Source organism: Falco punctatus (genome assembly GCF_963210335.1).
Source record: "Falco punctatus genome assembly, chromosome: 9".
In the NCBI taxonomy this organism is placed as follows: Eukaryota; Metazoa; Chordata; class Aves; order Falconiformes; family Falconidae; genus Falco; species Falco punctatus.
The window spans coordinates 36,997,838-37,015,397 of NC_137589.1; the positions used below are offsets into that span (position 1 = coordinate 36,997,838).

Sequence of the window (17,560 nt, forward strand, 5' to 3'; positions counted from 1 at the left end):
AAGGGGTTAAGACCATAAACTGGCTAGACTACTAAGGCCAAATTGCTCCTACCTTTATGTATCCTTATGCGATCATGCAAAGAGGCTTAAACCTTTAGATTAAAACAAATTTAAAAAGTTTAACACAACTAAAAACTACTGCATAAACCAGATTAAACAAATAGGTCTACAAAAACCACTCAGATCTACCTCCTGCCTCGTGCTTCAAGGAATCTAGCAACCTCTAGAGTTAAGCAAACCATAATTCTTTCAGGACCACTGGAACACTTCATGCCATCACCTCTGGTGGTGCTGTGCTTCAGCAGCTTAAACTAGCTGAAGTTGCTGCCATCCCACACTTCTTTCTCCTTTCCACCAGCACTAGAGCCATCACCCGGCAAGCCAACTCAGGGAGTTGACATGGCTAACTCACAAGCACATAAACACCACTGACTGCATTAGGAGTGAGTAGAGAGGGGGCCAAGACAGAGACAACTCTGGAGAACGTAGTCCCTAGCTGCCATCAGTTTCTATATGATGTCTGGCTGCTGAACCACAGTTCTCTGAAGAGTCTCAGCCTGTGCTGCAGCTGCAGGCTCCCTGCTTGTCATTTCCCTGACGCACTCAGAAAGCCATCCAGTATTAGAGGCTACCCTAAGAAAGCATAGGTGAACCTGTACCCTTCCTTCAAGTTTTTCAGTTGACTAAGAATACAGCAGCTAAGACAACAACAACAAAAAAAGGCTTTCTGTCTGTTGCTCAGCCACATAGGGTTTTTTTGCAAACCATAATATACAGTAAGTCAAAAATAAGAATCATAGCATTTGTCACAAGGAGTTTTAAAAACAATGCAAAGTGGAATTTAATTGTAGAAACTGAATGAGATGATGAAATTCTGGATTCTTGCTGCTCCAGTGGAAAAATGACACTGCTGTCCAAACACCACCAGTCAGATGTAACAAAAGCACAGAGCTTAAGCTAGTGGCACTCAGCAGAAGGTAAAATGCAGGATTTTTGTTCCAGTGATTTCTTTGCATGACACCAATTGTTAACATAAAGTCTTTTTAAAGCCTCTGTAGATTGTTCTTCTTTTGATTTGCTTTGGTTTTTAATAAGCACATTACTTACTGCTCACTATAAGCCTAATTCAATTTGATAACTACCACAATATTGCTCTAATGTGAAACTGAAAGGCTCTTGCATACATTGTACCTCTTGTTCAAGGGGCCAGGGAGGAGGTAACTCATTCTCATACACACACACACACAAAAAAAGGCTATTTGTATGGTGAATGCTCCTAAACTAATGTTACTTAGTATGTTAATTAGTAAAATATTGACTTACAATACCACCAATACTACTACTTTCTGTATTTGCAGACACTTGTAAAAGTATTTTTCTTTAGCAGACAGGGTAGGATTCATAAGCTGTAAAAAAAGTCAGAGATCTCTGGCAATTGCCTGTATTTTCACAAAATGCAGGGGAAAAGAAGGAAGTCAGTCACATGAACTGCTCTCTGAGCACACGTGTCTTCAGCCCTCACACCAGAAGGGAACACACTCCTGGCCAGTAAAGGACAGGTGTATCTTACTCAGCATTTTCTAAACACTACCCCACCCAAATATAACAGGGCTATAAAAATGCTTACTTGACACTATTTGTTTTAATGCAGATGGACAGTTAGCAATGTATTCAAACCAGGTACATTTTAAGCATAGTTGTGACAATAGAACATGATATAATCCATACATGTCAGTTTGACAGTGAAATACTTTGGATCAAAAAAAAAAACCAATCCCCAAACCAAACCAAAACACTGGTCTAGTACGTTTTGGGTTGTTTTTTTCCCCACTATATCACCCATTTGATTGTCCAAAAATACACTCTTTCTAGACAATGTATTAAGAACACAAGATATACTGGAATAGGCAAAGATTATACCCTTTTTTACCATTTTAATAGAACTTCTTGATTTTTCTTCCCAAACATTACTGCTCAGCTCCATTGTGCAATGAACATTTGTTTCTCTTTCATAGGATCCAAACATAAGTAACCTGAAATAGAAAAGCCTATGGTAAGAATTGTCATACTATTACATATATCCCAGATACCATATTATCTTTACCACATTAAACTTACCAATCTTCATTTATACACTCTATTATTATTATCAATGTGTACACCCAGAGAAGTCCATACAGCTTCACACCAAAGGAAAGGCACTGCCACCCTCTAGTGGAAGAACTCCATAAATATCAAATATAACAAAATTTTTAGCTAGGGGTCTTTTTTTGGTTTTTTTTTTTTCGTTGGTTGGGCTTGTTTTTTTTTGTTATTGTGTTTCCCTTTTCTTAAATAAAGTGGTCGATCGGCAGACTAGTATTTTTCCAAAATTTTTTTCTTTTTAAAAAAGCAGTAACAGCCACAAGTCTTCCATCTGAGTCTTGAACTTCACAATATACTGCAGCTCTTCTTGGTTCAAGAGAATGTCACTATAGGCTAAGTCAGTTTACTACTGCTTACGTTCCTATTTCACTAAACTGGGATCCTCTTATATCTGTAATTTTTTGTAATACTCATAACAAATGAAAGAGCCATTCCTGCATAACTCCCTATTCCAGAAGGCTACAAAGCTTTTCAGGTAGGTATCAGTACTACTATAAAAGAAAATCCAATAACTTTTAGGCTATAAAACAGCAATAAAGTTGTACACAGCTACTCACAGTAGCTGGAAGCAGATAAATATTTTGGAATAAAACTTCAAACAAATCTCACTCTTTCAAAAGAGCTGTTAGATTTTAACACACACAAACTTTTCACATACATTTGACAAGGACAGTTTTTAAGCTTTCATCCAAAGCATCTTATTTATGATTGTGATATGTTAAACAACTCTTTAGACGATAAAGACAAAAGCTGACAGAAACCCACGTCAATTTCCTGTTTATCTTGTTGTTAAACAATGTTTCTAGGTTAAATATTTATGATCGAAAAGTGCCTAGCCTACCAGGTGGGGAGATATAAAGTAAACATACTTTGAAAAGTAAGTTTCAAGTAAAGCTACTGAGAACAACTTTCTCCAACAATCCGAAATGGTAAACTAAAGCCAATCCCCAAGGGAAAACACCTCCCTGGCTGCAACAGCTCTCTAGCTTACACTGCAGCAAGAAGAGGTAAAAAAAATATTTCTTCTCTATGTCTCTCCGAAGAATTGTTTAACTGGTCTTTAACTGAGTACATGAATGCATGGAGGAGATGTTAGGGGAAGATCACATTTGGGTTAGTGTCCAGCTTGACCACCAGCACTTGTTTGTCTAGACGCTCTTGATATGATCACCGTAAGCAGAAATCCAGCCTCAGAATCAACTGATTAGGTACTTTGTGAGGACAAGACTAAGTTTTTTCAAGGTTACTTGAACAGATGAACTCATGCCACCTTTGCTTATTTTTAAGCCATCCCCTCCAGCTCGCTGTGGCTTTTTCTGTTCTGCTTTTAGTAGTTGCTTTAGAGTAACGCAGGGTTTCATCAGTGCCTCACTGATACCAGACAGTTCATCAAAGCTTTTCCACAGCTGATCACTGGTTGCATGCATTTTATGTTCTGGTCACCTAGACACACCCTCAGGAATTTCCCAGGGGTAATAACTGTCTCTCTAAAATATCAGTACAGTAGCCATTTAGCTGTCCTGTACTAGTGGCAACTAAGAACAACAACAGGAGATACCTCAAAATAGGAATAAAACATAATTTCCAGCCAGAACCGTAACATATGGTTATATGGAAACAATGGAAAAATAACAAGGAAAACAACGAGCCATAACAGGATTTCAGCTTACAATAGGTTACCAATACACAACTTAAAGAATGTATCACAGGACAGCAAAACCACACATTTAAGTTTTAAAGAGCTCTTCATGCTGGAGTTTGGAATTCAATTTCCAGCTTCAGAAAGACAATGGGGAAATTTTAACTGCTACTACACTAAGGAATTTTTTGTTTGAATAATACCTCCATTAGCATGCAGAGGTACTGTATTCTGTGACACAGGTGAAGATAAAGGCTGACATTAAGATTGTGTCACAACACATTCAACCAAAACAACCGGACGTTAAGGGGATCTATCCTACAGATTGAAAGTTTATAAAATCTGTATGAAAGACAGCCAGAAACAAAATTTATAACTCCAGCTATAATTAAATCAATAAAGGAACGTGATTAAATTACCACCTGAGTGATTAAAATATGCATACAGAAAATTAATTTCTACTCCTCCTCCAAGTGCAAAATGGATGATTCCCTGAAGCAAGCATGAGGCAGAAGAACGTAATTCAACAGAGTATCTATCTACAGATACGAACACAGTTGTTTGTAGCTGTCCTACTTAGCCTGAGCACTACAAGAACTTCAAGACAAGAAGTGTTTGCCCACTGATACAAAACAATTGAAGTGCATGGAGGCTGTGGGTCACCACAACTCTCAAGCTGAGAGCTTAAAGCGAGTCTTTATAGTCTTCCAGAAAGAAGGATGAATAACAAAGGCTATCAAGTTTCTGCTTTTTGTAGGATGATGATGAATTACTGATCTGCAAATTAACAAGAATCTGGTACAGGCAAAGTACTCACCAACCTTTACGTATGTTTTACGTACAACCAGGTACGTAAAAGCAAACGATTTATTTCCTTTACAATCCTCTCCTAAATTTTTAATTTCAGCTGTGGCCTTTGTATTTGCAAGTATTCTAGGAGCTAAAAATAAGCAGAATTTCCCCCCAAATTTTAAGAATGTCAAAAGCAGATTCAATATTCACATACTTAAAGGTGACACTGCTGCACACTAAAGTCCACTTGAAGATAAAAGTAAAAGAACACATAAAATTCCAAACTGGAGTCTCAGGTACACTCTGTTCTACTAAATAACTATTCTATAATGTTATTCTATTAAATAACTAAAGAAAATGTCCTTGTTCACAACGGTTACCTATTGAAACAAATGCTAATCTAGAAAGCCCACCTGATAACAGTTTTGGAAGAGTATTCTCGCCTAATATAATCAGAGTTTAAATGCTGTAAGACTTTTTTTCACAGTGTATCTTCTCAAAGCAATTAATATAGCAAAATTTAACAGCATGTCACTTTATTTTTCCATTTTCCTTAAGAATTTAAGGTAAATGACAGATAACTGCACTTTTGCAATGACTGAATTCTGTGAGGGCATTACAGTTGAAAATACAAGTTTTCTTGTACAGGTCAGATAAAAATTGGCAAAACATATTCCTTATTATTTACACCAAAGTTCCATCTTTTCATGAATTTCATTTTAAATATGTGCAAAATTTAATTTTTCTTTCAATAGCATGACAGCAAGGAAATTAATATGGTCAAGCCTGCAATTAGAAAAGAAAGTACTGCAAGAAGTGCAGGTATTTAGTCATGTGAAGACTATAATGATATTTAAACAGATGTTTACAACATTAAAAAAATGTTTGCTAAATATTTTATTACTATAGTTTCACCACTGTTTTTCAGACCTAAGCAGGAGAAGTAGCAGAACTCTGTTACCAGACTAGACTGGTAGCAGTCAAGAATCCTATTCCAAATTCTGTACAGAATCCAAGGAATGGCTACTGTACTGACAGGGAATATAAAAGCCTTCTGGTGCACTGAGCAAAACTGAAAAAACACACAGAAATGAAAGTAATCTTTCATTCTGCAACAAGAATGATCACCAAGAAAAATTTTCAGGTCCCTGTGGCAGATACGAATGAAAAAGTTCCGTATTTCAGCACGCAGTGCTGCACTGGAAAAGAGCCATTGCGAATGGTCCCAGGCAACCCTCACACCAGCTCGCGTATGTACAGTGGTGATTAAAAAGGGAAATTTTGTCATTGTTACTTTTGTATATATGGCATATTTCTTCTTTTACAACAAAAATCCTCTATGTCTTTCAGCTTCTACCTCATCAGTATCTTCCAATGCAAAGTAATCAAGAATATTTACTCACAGGGGGACTGTACGAACAGCAGTTGTAGTTTAGTTCAAAAAAGGATGAGACACCTGGAAGATCTGAGGAATTACTATGGAACCAAGAGTCAGACATCTAAATTGAGAGGTGTTTGTTCAGACATAATTTTCAACTGTGTGTTGAGAAATTCCAAGCTGCATAAACCAGTCTGATTAAGTCAGACCTGAAGCTTAAAAGACCTGACAAGCCAGTGACTGCATCCTCTCCCAACCATCTGATAAGCATCTGTGACAGCTGAAAACACTTGAGTGGTCAGAGGATGATGTCAAACTGAGCAATCTGGCTTCTAAATGTAGTGGAAAGAAACAACACTAGTGATATGTTGGTGATGTTATACAGTATTTCAGATTCAGGAAAGACATAGTATCTAAAAGATTTCTTTCCAAACCAAGAACCACCGCATACAACTTAAAGTAGTTATTTTGGGCCCTCTTACAACAAAAATGAACACACTGCTGGACTGAAATTGGAGACTGCCTATGAAGGGAGATCATGAGTGCCCTCAGTACGGGTAAAGAGGAAAGGAGCCAAGGATGCAGAGTCACTTAGTATTCTTGGATCCTTCAACAGAAAACATATCAACAAAGCTAGGCAGACAGGTAAGCAGCAATTGTATTACAAAATATAACCACTGCTGTGGCCCACACAATCCTCAGAAGCAGAAAAATATCTTCTGGAAATCCATGGCGTGGATAAACAATGTTAGTACAGCAAACAGTTCAGACAGTTGTACAAGGCTACAGAAAGAAATGCAAAGAGGGGCTCATATGGTAGTATAAGCAATGAAAAGAACAAGTTTTTTAAAAAAACGGTCTTGCTGCAAACCAGAACAGAACGACACATGACTAGATCAAAACCTGAGCACTACTTGGATAAGATCCAACATAAACCAAGAACTAAAGTCTGACACACACACAAAAAAAAACCCCACACCACACCAAAAAACAAACAAGCAAATGAAGAGTCCACACACCTTTTCTTCAGTTTTCATGAGAATAATTTTCTCTTCAATGAGTGAAGGAAGTAGATTTTATTCCTTCCCATTATTTTGTTCAAAACAAAGGCAACAAATAATGCCTTATAAAAGTTATGTGGATTAATTTAAGTAAGACTGAGTGAAACAATTATTTCCCTTCACTTACAACATAATACAATAGGATAATTACAACACTTGTACTGTCCTGGAAAGAGTGTGCTGAACAAAATCAAAAAAAACTCAACCACCAAATAACAGGAGGCATAGATTAACTTGTAACCAGGCAAAATTCAGCAGAAAGGCAAATGCACACGCCCACACAAAACATAGAAGTGCCTCAGAAACTTACTGCAACTTCATTTGACCATTTTTACTTAAAAAAAAATACATTTCCTGATTAGAGTGCAAGCACGACACAAAGTTGCTATTTCGTGAATCAGAACATGCCTACAGCTAGCAAAAGACCACAAAACATACCTTGTACATTCAAGTAACGTGACTTTTAGTCGCCCTTCTGTCAATAGAGAATCCTGTATACAGAGGTCTCTATCTTCATATTCATCGGGTGGCACTACTTGAAATGGAAAAAATGGCTTGAACCTGAAAAATGTAGAACAGACTTATCTTAATTCACATTACATAAATAACACTAACACACAGAAATAATAAAAAAAAAGTAACAGGATTACAAAGAATCTTTAAACACACCTAGAGAGAAATACTACCATTCCTACATATTTGTTAGTCAAAAGTCACAAGCAGAAACTACTAAAGATTTTTGAATGCTGAAGATTGGAGAATATATAACAAAGATTACTTCACAGGAATAGATTATTTGAGTTATAGTTCATAGTACTGGTAATTTTGAGAAAGCAGGAAGCTGATCAAGTCACAGAGTGTGTCTACAATTGCAAACGTGATTTAACACAAGAGTCCTTTTGTAGTAGATATCTTACCAGGTTTTTAAACCCATCTGCATAAAACATCACAGCATTGAAAGACAAAAAGATACTATGACCCTAAAGTGTAAATTTTTATGACACCGCTGTACTTGGAGAACTGATGCATCAATAAACAGTACACTTTAGTTACACAGGTTGATACTTCTCTCATTTTATGAAAAACATTCAGTTGCTGTTTTCAGCCAGTCTTCTTCAATTAAAATAAAGATACAGGTATTCTAAATATTTGCCCCGAGCTTTATTTCCCTCATCACAGCATGTGATTTACAGGAAAAGCAGTTCATGTTCAAGATACTAAGTGTTTTACACACATTATCTCACCACATAATTCTCTCTCTTTGATTAGAATATGCAGAGTTATAAATACCGATTTCATTTTTAAGTGATAGTGCTTCAGTGTCAGACACAGCCATGATCTGAGGGAAGGAAGGAGGGGGAGAGGCTGCACAGCTGCTGGCCCACCACATGGCAGACACACACATGCAATCCTAACAGTAAGGGCCACAACCCTGCAAATAGAACAATAACATGGGATCTGCGTGAGCATTTTATATAAAAGTATATGAAAAAGCACTTGCAGGGTATTCCTTATTTCTGTTTTCCTGTATTGCTGTCATTTCCAAGCACTGCCCTGTGCCTTGGTTTCCATGCTCCGTTACTGACATGGCCTCTCAATGACTATTTCTGTTGAGAAGACTCAGAAACAGCAGGACACGAGCACCACTGCCTGCAGGATGTATCTGCCATTTCATGAGAAAGAAGTCTTTCATAAGTACTGTTTGCTCAGAGGCATCTGCTTGTCACATTCGGAGATCGCAATATGTTCAGGAAACAGTCACATGGACCTGAACTGAAGAGTTTCAGAGATTCAAATAAATAATTAAGTGCCCTTTAACTGTCAGCACACTCTCTGGGAGGGAGCTCAACACTCTGATTCAAGACACTTCGTTTCTGTATGAGCACCAGCCTCGTACAGAGCCATGAGAAAGACATTTCTTTTGTTCTCCTTGTGAATAAATACAACTCAACACGCCAGCCATTTTCCTGAAATCCAATTCAACTTCTAACTTTCATTTGGTTCCAAGTTTCTCCCTCATTAACTCCTTCAGGAATAAAACTGTTTTGATATTGGTCAAGTTAAAAAAAAATAAAAAATCCATTTTGAATACTTCATTTTTATTTTTTTTTATATCTGTATATGAGAAATATGAAGCTTTTAAGTCACACTGGCCATGGTTTAGGCTTATGAGTATACCATGAACAACAACTCAAAATACGCCTTTTGCATATACTATCTGGTCTGATATTTTACTCTTAATTTTCCTTTATATTTCTTGAATTATTAAAGAAACAGTAAGCATCACAAGGGTGGGGAAAATAGCACCAAGACAACCCACTGTCTTCACTCCCCAAGACTTACTGCCATCACAGTGCACACCACCCCACGTGTTCCTCACTTTAAGCACAAGCGAGGGTACTCTGTTCCTTTCAGGAATTACTTTTACCACCTCAGAGTACAGATTTAGCTCAGATTTTGTTAGACAAAAATGAGTTAGGCAAGCACACTGGAAAATAATGCCAAATTCTGAATTAAAAAGTACTTGTAGGTTTGGGTTTTTTTCAGCACAAATACACAACTTCTCAATTAATACCAGCAGCTACCCATATACCTTCTCCCAAAATCTATTTAAAAAAAAAAGATAGTCTTCCACAGGAACCTCAAACTAATGACCACCATCAGAAGCCTCAGTGAGCTACTGTTTCAGTACTTCTGGGAGGCAAGAACAGGCAAAGAGAGAAGATCCAATAGGTTGCCATCATCTCTTTGAATTTCTGCAAATGCCAGGCTTAGAAGTGTTGGTATTGATAAGGTCTTTCCCGTATATGTACACCATAAAACAGCCTGCAGGCTATTTAACAAAAACCAAACCTGGACAAATTATTTTCAATACTGAAAATAAGAAAGGAAAAAAAACAAAAGCAAAATAACAAGACTAAGATACGTCTGCATCCTTATTGGAATATCTACCTACATACCCAAAACAAGTTTCATCTCTCAAGACTTTGGAACAAAGTCGTAAGTACAACACACACTGCAATTTTTTGCTGCAGCACAGAATGATGAAATAATCCTCAGACAAGTTGTTTTTCTTGGTGAAGACAATGTTTACTATAATTTTGAATTCTATTTTCAAAACAGACTTTTTAATCAATACAACAATGAATAAAAGAGGGAAAAATCCAAAATACTGATGTAGTTATAGACAAGAATATGCAAAGCACTTAAGAGTGTATGCTGGACTTTGTGCTGCACCAGTTAAATTTTCTGAAACAAATATGGGATTAAAAAGCAGTCTCAACATCATTTTTAATTTACAAGCACTTATGTTCAAATTCTTATCACTGCAACTCATTTGCAAAATCCTTAGCAAAAAACTTAACATGTTACCTGTTTCCATTGGCATTAGCAATATACAAAGAGCTAAATATCCCACAGTAAATGCATTTTTAATATTTAAGTGCTGCTCTGAAGCTTTCTAGTTTTATAACACAGCACTTATCTATTTAAGGTAATTTACTAAGTTTGTACATTTCCAAAATTGAACATCCCACAAATTACTATTTCAAGCAGATTTTAATTACCTATTAGGTAAGTGAACTGTTGACAGACTACTTAAGTACAAGATAACCCAAATTTATTTGGAAAGACTTTTCCACCAGGAACTGGTGAATTAATACAGGCTCAGATGGCAACAGCTGGTAACATGGCAAGACTCTGTTCCCTTGTGTTCTAAACCCACATACAGGCAACGTGCAATCCACAGACATAACCAAGTCAGGCATCACAGGTTCTACCATCTTTCTCCCTGTGGCAGGGAAAGCCTATGAGCTACCCTACCTTTTAAACAAACACAGTCACCAATAACAAACAGCACTCTGAGAACTGCATTCTTAGAGCCACCGCTGCTGCAGTTCTGTTCAGTCTAGCGGGAGTGCTGCAGAACAGTGATGGGTGTTCTCTGCTCTGCGGAGAGCCAGACTCCCCACCTCTGCAACGTCTGATTTTCCTGCTTGAAAACAATCATGTTGCTAGACAAAATGGAATCGTGAAGTATTTACAGTAGGGACAATAAAACACACTTTTAGTACGAAAGCAGGACTGTATTTCATCATATTAAAGTACCAAAAGTAGGCTTTTACCTAATAGTGCCAACAACACAATTCAGTGAATAAGATGAGAATCAAACTCTATTCCCAAGCTCTGCAGACTATGGTACCTTTGATGATTCAGAATCTTCCTGTCCCAAACTTTCCTACGTAAAGGAGAGATAAGTATCCTATCATCTTGGGTTCATCATTATAATGTAGAACTTTATTGTAAATATTGTATAAATAACATTGCTGTAACTTCTGTAATAGCTTTAAGAGCGTATTTTGTTACCCTCTGTTTAGTCCATCTTTAAAAAGCAAAGTCCACCAATAAATGGCTTAGAGAAATTCATGACACTGATGAAGAAAGAAAAGATCGTGTAGCCTACCAGTAAGCCTCTATTCACAAAGTCAATAAAGAAACCTTGAGATCAAACTTAATCCCTCAGTTAATCTCCACTGGTCTCTGCCCTCATCACAACAGCCATCCCAGAATCTGGCCAGTTCTGGTAGGTTGCTCTTGTGAATTCAGGGCTCTCACTTTGGAAACCCTGAACAAGAAGAAAAAAAATAAATGTGGTTTCTATTTGGCAGTCTAGATCTTTAAACACTCACCCACTATTCTCAGCTACCTTTCTTAACTTCAGCTGGGAACCAAAAAAGTTAGTGGGCCTCCACCAGTGGAGAACAACTGCTTTGCAGTGGGTCCACTCACCCTGCTACAGCCTGAGAAAAAGATTTTAAGTCAGGACAATGATGTGGGGAAATTAAGGAGCTGCTCCTGACAGTACAACAGTTGAGAAAGTGTCACTAAAAGGTACTTAAAAGAAATACGGTGTCTTTCTAAGCACTGCTGAGCTGTTAGGCTCTCCAAGCCAGATTTTCATTGGACCTATATTAGACACCTTTCAAGTGGGGTCTAATGCTGCCATCTCCTTTCATTCAGCAAGGTCAAAAGAACAACATTCATGCTCATGTCACAGGATCTTAAGCAGCAATGCAGGATTATACCAACTCAATCCATATATACAAAAGCCTCCTTTGCAATTCCAAACCTGTGAAATGATACCAAACAACTATCAAAATTAAAGGCAGATTCTGTGCGGGACAGATATTACTGTCTTTAAACGGTATTTGTTAAGCCTTTGTAAAAGTTTCATCTGTTCCAAAGGAACATCATTGCTATACAAGAAAACAGACACCTTACACCCCCTGCCCCAAAACCCTGCTTGGATATGGCATGGTATTAAAAAAAAAAGTAGTCTTTAGAAGTGCCTTATGTTAGATGCTTATAGTGTGTTTTCAATTAATTTTTAAGTTACCAGTCTCGCCACTAAAATTTTTCATCTTATTTGTCCAGAAGTCTAAAATTCAGATAGCACACTTAAGAAAATTATAGTTAAACCTGAACATTTTAACTTAATAATATGAAGAGGAATATTCAACAATCAAACTTCATGTGAAATTTTAGCAAGTGAAAAAAAAAACCCTATAAAAACAATATTTAAAAAGCTGTTAAGTAGCAAAAGCGTTTCTCAAGAAATACCACAAGACACAAATACAAAAAAAAAAAAAAAGTCATTTCACATGAGGAATTAGGTCAGATGACTACACTGAAAGATAATTAAGATAGTCAATTAATACACAGGATTAAAGTTATACTCTAAAATAGCTTAATACTGAGCTCTTACACATAAAAAGCACAACAAAAACGTTTCCAGACACTGCACAGAGTCAGTATGTCTCCTTCACATAAAAGACTACTACACCCTATTCATGCTACGACTCACGAGCCACGTCGGTGGCTCATTTGCTCTCATCTCATCATTACCTCACCCAAAGTCCAGATCAAATCTGCATCTGAAAAAAAAAAAAAAAAAAAAAAAAACAAACAAAAACCCACAAACGAAAACACACCAACAACAAACAAATCAATTTTCTTCCCTTCATTTTGGGTGTTTTCAGTGCCTGAAGAATGCTATTCTTCCTTCCCGTTACCACTTCTATGGGGGAGGAACTCACCTACTTGGAACAAGACTGCAGTTCAGTGGTTTAGTTTTAGAAATGTCTGACCTATATTCCTATTAATTTGTATTCACTGTTCTGTGATGACTGTTTTGTGGTCCTTTAGCCAAATTTTAACAGAGAAGAGGACAGAAGTTAAATTAACCTATTACCTAAATTAACAGCTCCCACCACTACCTACTTAACTACAACATTTTTAGTTGCATGAGGAACTCTATTTAGTGGGGAAGAAATATCAATTTACCTGGCCAAAGATAACCATGCGCTTACATGTTTCTGTTCATTGCAGCAGTTAAGAATATCCAGAATGAGTGTAAAAACCAAAGAAACCCCAAATTTGTTGAAGAGCTAAACACAGACAGGCACAAACTTCAAAAGCTCTCAGTACTCCATCTCGTACTTGAAGAAGCACAAAGACTTACAGCTTCATTTCTAAATGCAGGAGCCTAGGATTTTGCAGAGCTTTTGCCAAGGAGCAAGAACACTTCTCTAGAATAAGTTCTGAGAAAAGTTTTAAATTATTCTCTGGTTTTATAAAGGAAGATTGGTATCTAAAACAGTGGTGTAAAAATTAGGGGCTATCTGTTTAAGACTAGATTAATCACTTGTATTATATGAATTCCAGCACTAATCTACTGCCATAAAGATTAAATATTGTCAGGTTTATAAATTTTTTAATCGTGTTATATTAATTGGGCATTAAATCTTAATAAACAAGGCACAGAGACCTTAAATCTCAGAAGAGCCCAACAGCTAAAAATGCAAGTCTCTTTAGCATTGCTAATTTTGTTTACCACTTTAAGCAAAAATTAAACCAAATCTGAAGTCAGACTGCGTTTAGTAAACCATCAGTTTACTTTTGTACATGCTACTGTATCTGAAGATTCTAGTATCTAAAGTATTTTTGAAGAAGTAACCACTGAATTTATTTTCAGTTTTGGGAGTACTTAAAAGGTTCAACTATAGAACGGAATTCAGTCATTTTTAGATTTCCTTTATAATCAGATTCACAGAAATACAAGCCAAGCACTTGTAAAGAGTGTAGATTTCAAAAAGAGTGATTGACAGCAGATATTTTAAGTCATAGAAAAGTCCTCTACTCTTATATTCTGTGTATTTAAGATGAAGTTTACTTCTACAAAAAGTCTAAAATATTACAATCCACTCCTAAAAAGGTATGACCACATTAGTAAGATTTTTGAAGTATTTATCAGCTAACATTTAATATTTTTAGCTTTAGGTATTATAATGCAATCTCCATTCTTCACGTTAAAATATAAAAATGGAACTCATCTTTATTGTGAAAGAAATCGGTACTTTTTTTTTTAAAAAGAGTGCCTTAAAAAGAAAACTACTGCCACAATAGGTTTTGCTAAAGCAATTCTCCAGCTTCCACTGACTTCACAAGGAACAAAGCTGTAGAACTGCGTCAGTATACATATTCAGGCAAGTTTCATAATTCAGACTATACTCTTATTCAGTATAGAAATCTACTGATTTCAGCTTTACACATATCCATGAAAATCTGGCTTACAAACAACCTGAAAAACATTGCAATAAGAGAGTAGATTTATTTTCTAGGAAACGCTATGTGGAAAACTGCAGATCAGTTCTAGTACTCCACCCACTGCATTACAGGATATTCTGCCACAGGCATGTGGGAGGCTCATACACATAAGTTCTTAATATATGAACAGTCACTTTTTAAATCAAGACCTCAAAAAAGCGCAAGGATTTTATTGTTTGGGTTTTTTTCTTCAAAGAAGTTTCACATATTTCCAGATTCTTAAACTGCAGTCTTCTTTCTTAGGGTGAAATCAGCACCTCTGAAACATCTCTTGAACCAGACACTCAAGACAAACACTTGTACAATTTTAAGACCCATTCTACAGGAACAAATAAAAAAACAAATGTAGCTCCTTCCAAAAAGATAGTATTTTTTTCCCTGATTATATGACAAAAGTAATTGTAAATACAGCAAGGAAAGTCTTAAAGATTTGCCCTTGCTGTCAGTATCAAAATAGCCACAGGTAAAAAAAAAATCTTGAATCAGGCTTATCAAAACTTCTTTCTTATGAGCACAAACAACATCAATTTGACCATGCACAGACTTCTTTGCATTTCAAGAATACTAGTTTCCCTAATTCCAAATTCCATAAATACTGAAATAGCTTGGATAACTTAGTGCAGCCAATGCCTTTTTGATCTCCGAATTTTCATGTGCTTTGGCTTTTTTTTTTTTTTGTGGGCTGTTTTTTTTTTAAATTGTATGTGACCTAGCTAAAGCCAACTGCTGGTTCAAATTGAAAGAGAGATCAAAATCCTACTATATATCAGTCTCAGACAGGATGAAGACGAAACTTCCCTGCCTATCCAGAAAGCCTAAATCGTCATGGCTCTGCTCCAAATGAGACAAGGTGCAGAATATGCTGTTGTTCCATAAAGCTCAAAGAAAAGCAGGTAGGGTTCAACTTTTAGGCATTCAAAGAGAAAAAACACCAAAAACCCAAACAAATAAACCCAAGCCACCTCAAAAATCTACCTTTAGCCAGCTGGATTAGAGATTGGTTCCAGTAACTGATGTTAGCAAAATGCTAGCTTTTTCTCACTTCAGCAATATACTCTCCGATAAAGAGGTCTCAAGTCTCTCTACAAACATCATTTCTCTGCAGTCCTGATCAGAGGAAAATAATGTTGATTTTCTAATAAAAATGTAAGCTTTGTACACTACTCATTCATTGAACTCAAAAGTTTTAATCCTCTGCTCTAAACCCTAGCTTATGTTCATATGAACACTCATGACATCCTTAGACTGCTTAGAGAGAAAATGACTGTCTCACTACTGAAAACAAGTCTCTGACATCTGTAAACCAAAAGTGAAAAAACATTTGTATCTGTTCTAAATTCTAGATATGATAGCTTTCCAAGGTTTATCTTCACTCCTCCAGTCAGGTGTAAAAATGTTTGAACCACGAAGCTGCTCAATCTACATTTATCTGGTCACTTCTGAGAAGGCAGAAGATGGTCCAATTCACACGCTTCCAAAGAGGTGGAGCTAGTCCAGCACAGGATTAGTAGTACCATTATCAAAGCCAAGATGACAGTTCACCTTAAAATTGTAAGCAGAAGTAATTTAGGATCTGTTTTTCAGACAGCTCAGCTATTCAGACTGCAGTGGTGGGGAGGGCACTGATGAGAACCAGGGGAAACACCGTGGCATATATTTTCCAACTGTCCCCCAAGCAAAGGTGTCACCGTTTGTGAATCACAGCAATTTATTAATGGGCTTGTACTGTAAACAAACTGGATCAAATACCAAAGAAGCTCAGTATGGATGTGACCTGTGGCACCACTCTTGACAATCAAATACAGCAGGGGCTTGCAAGATTAATTAGCAGGAAGGATTCCTGCACTTGCAAATCCTGCATCACTGATGGCAAATTACAGTCTGGACTTGTGGTTAGATGTGAAAGAAACAGCTGCTCAAATTACCATAATCTTCTCCCACCACCCCCATAACGAATTTGGGTATTTTCTCTAATTTGCCCTTCTTTCAGAGGAACAGGGGGGAGGAAAAAAAAATAAAAATCTGAGTTTTTGTAGTATTGTTTTAAAACAATACCACTGACTAACATTGCTGTTCCCACCCCACCTCCCCTTGTAATCCACTGGGCTTTTCGCTTGGCAACATTAGAATTTGTTTTGTTTATTCTACCATACTGCATTAAGTTTTGTTAGCAAACATGCAGAGTTATTCTTAAAAAAATAAATACATACAAACTGTTGAAGTTTTCAGAGTTACACTGCATCATTCCCACTGTTTAATTACTTAGGAATTATTCACCAAAGGCAGACCATTCACAGTGGTGATTCAAACACCACCAAGAAGCCTTCTACCATGTCACTGCAAGAGTACGAGCTTCAATTTCTACTCTTCCTATTTTAGCTCAAAGAGCAACAATAGTTTAAGTAATTTACTACACAAAGTAACACTCATGTAAGCGTCCATTTTAATTCTTACTACACAGAGGCTTACATATAAAATACTATATAAAAAGTTTATTTGACAGGATATTTCTCAAAGGGTTTAGCATCATTTAAAGTATTTTACATATGTGGTATTAGTTATTTTAAGAATAAGTATCTTCATTTCAGTGACACTGGGAAACAGCACATAATCTTGTACTTAATGTCATCTCACAAGCAGACTAATATTTGTACACATTTCCTTCTGAATGGGCATTTTTCATAACTATGTTGACATTAAAACTGATACAGGAAAATATACTGAAGCTTAGAATTAAGACTAAGTTAAGAAAGTCAGGAACAAAGTATGTAAGTATTATGATTTCCATTAGATATCCACAGACATTTTTAAAATATTGGACAGAAATTAAGCAATAATTTTGTTAATTTACAGCTCAAATTGTAGCAATTTTGTGTTAAG

General features: G+C 36.5%; 1 protein-coding gene across 1 annotated transcript in view; it reads right to left on the minus strand.

Moving 5' to 3' along the window:
• Positions 1–17,560, minus strand: part of PDZD8 (PDZ domain containing 8) — a 59,427-nt gene that overhangs the window by 31,336 nt on the left and 10,531 nt on the right. Inside the window, exons 2-3 of the mRNA XM_080403257.1 lie at positions 7,454–7,576; positions 1,931–2,033 (exon numbers count right to left, since the gene is read on the minus strand). Of these exons, the coding sequence (XP_080259383.1) occupies positions 1,931–2,033; positions 7,454–7,576 (226 nt within the window). The remainder of the gene's footprint in view (positions 1–1,930; positions 2,034–7,453; positions 7,577–17,560) is intronic.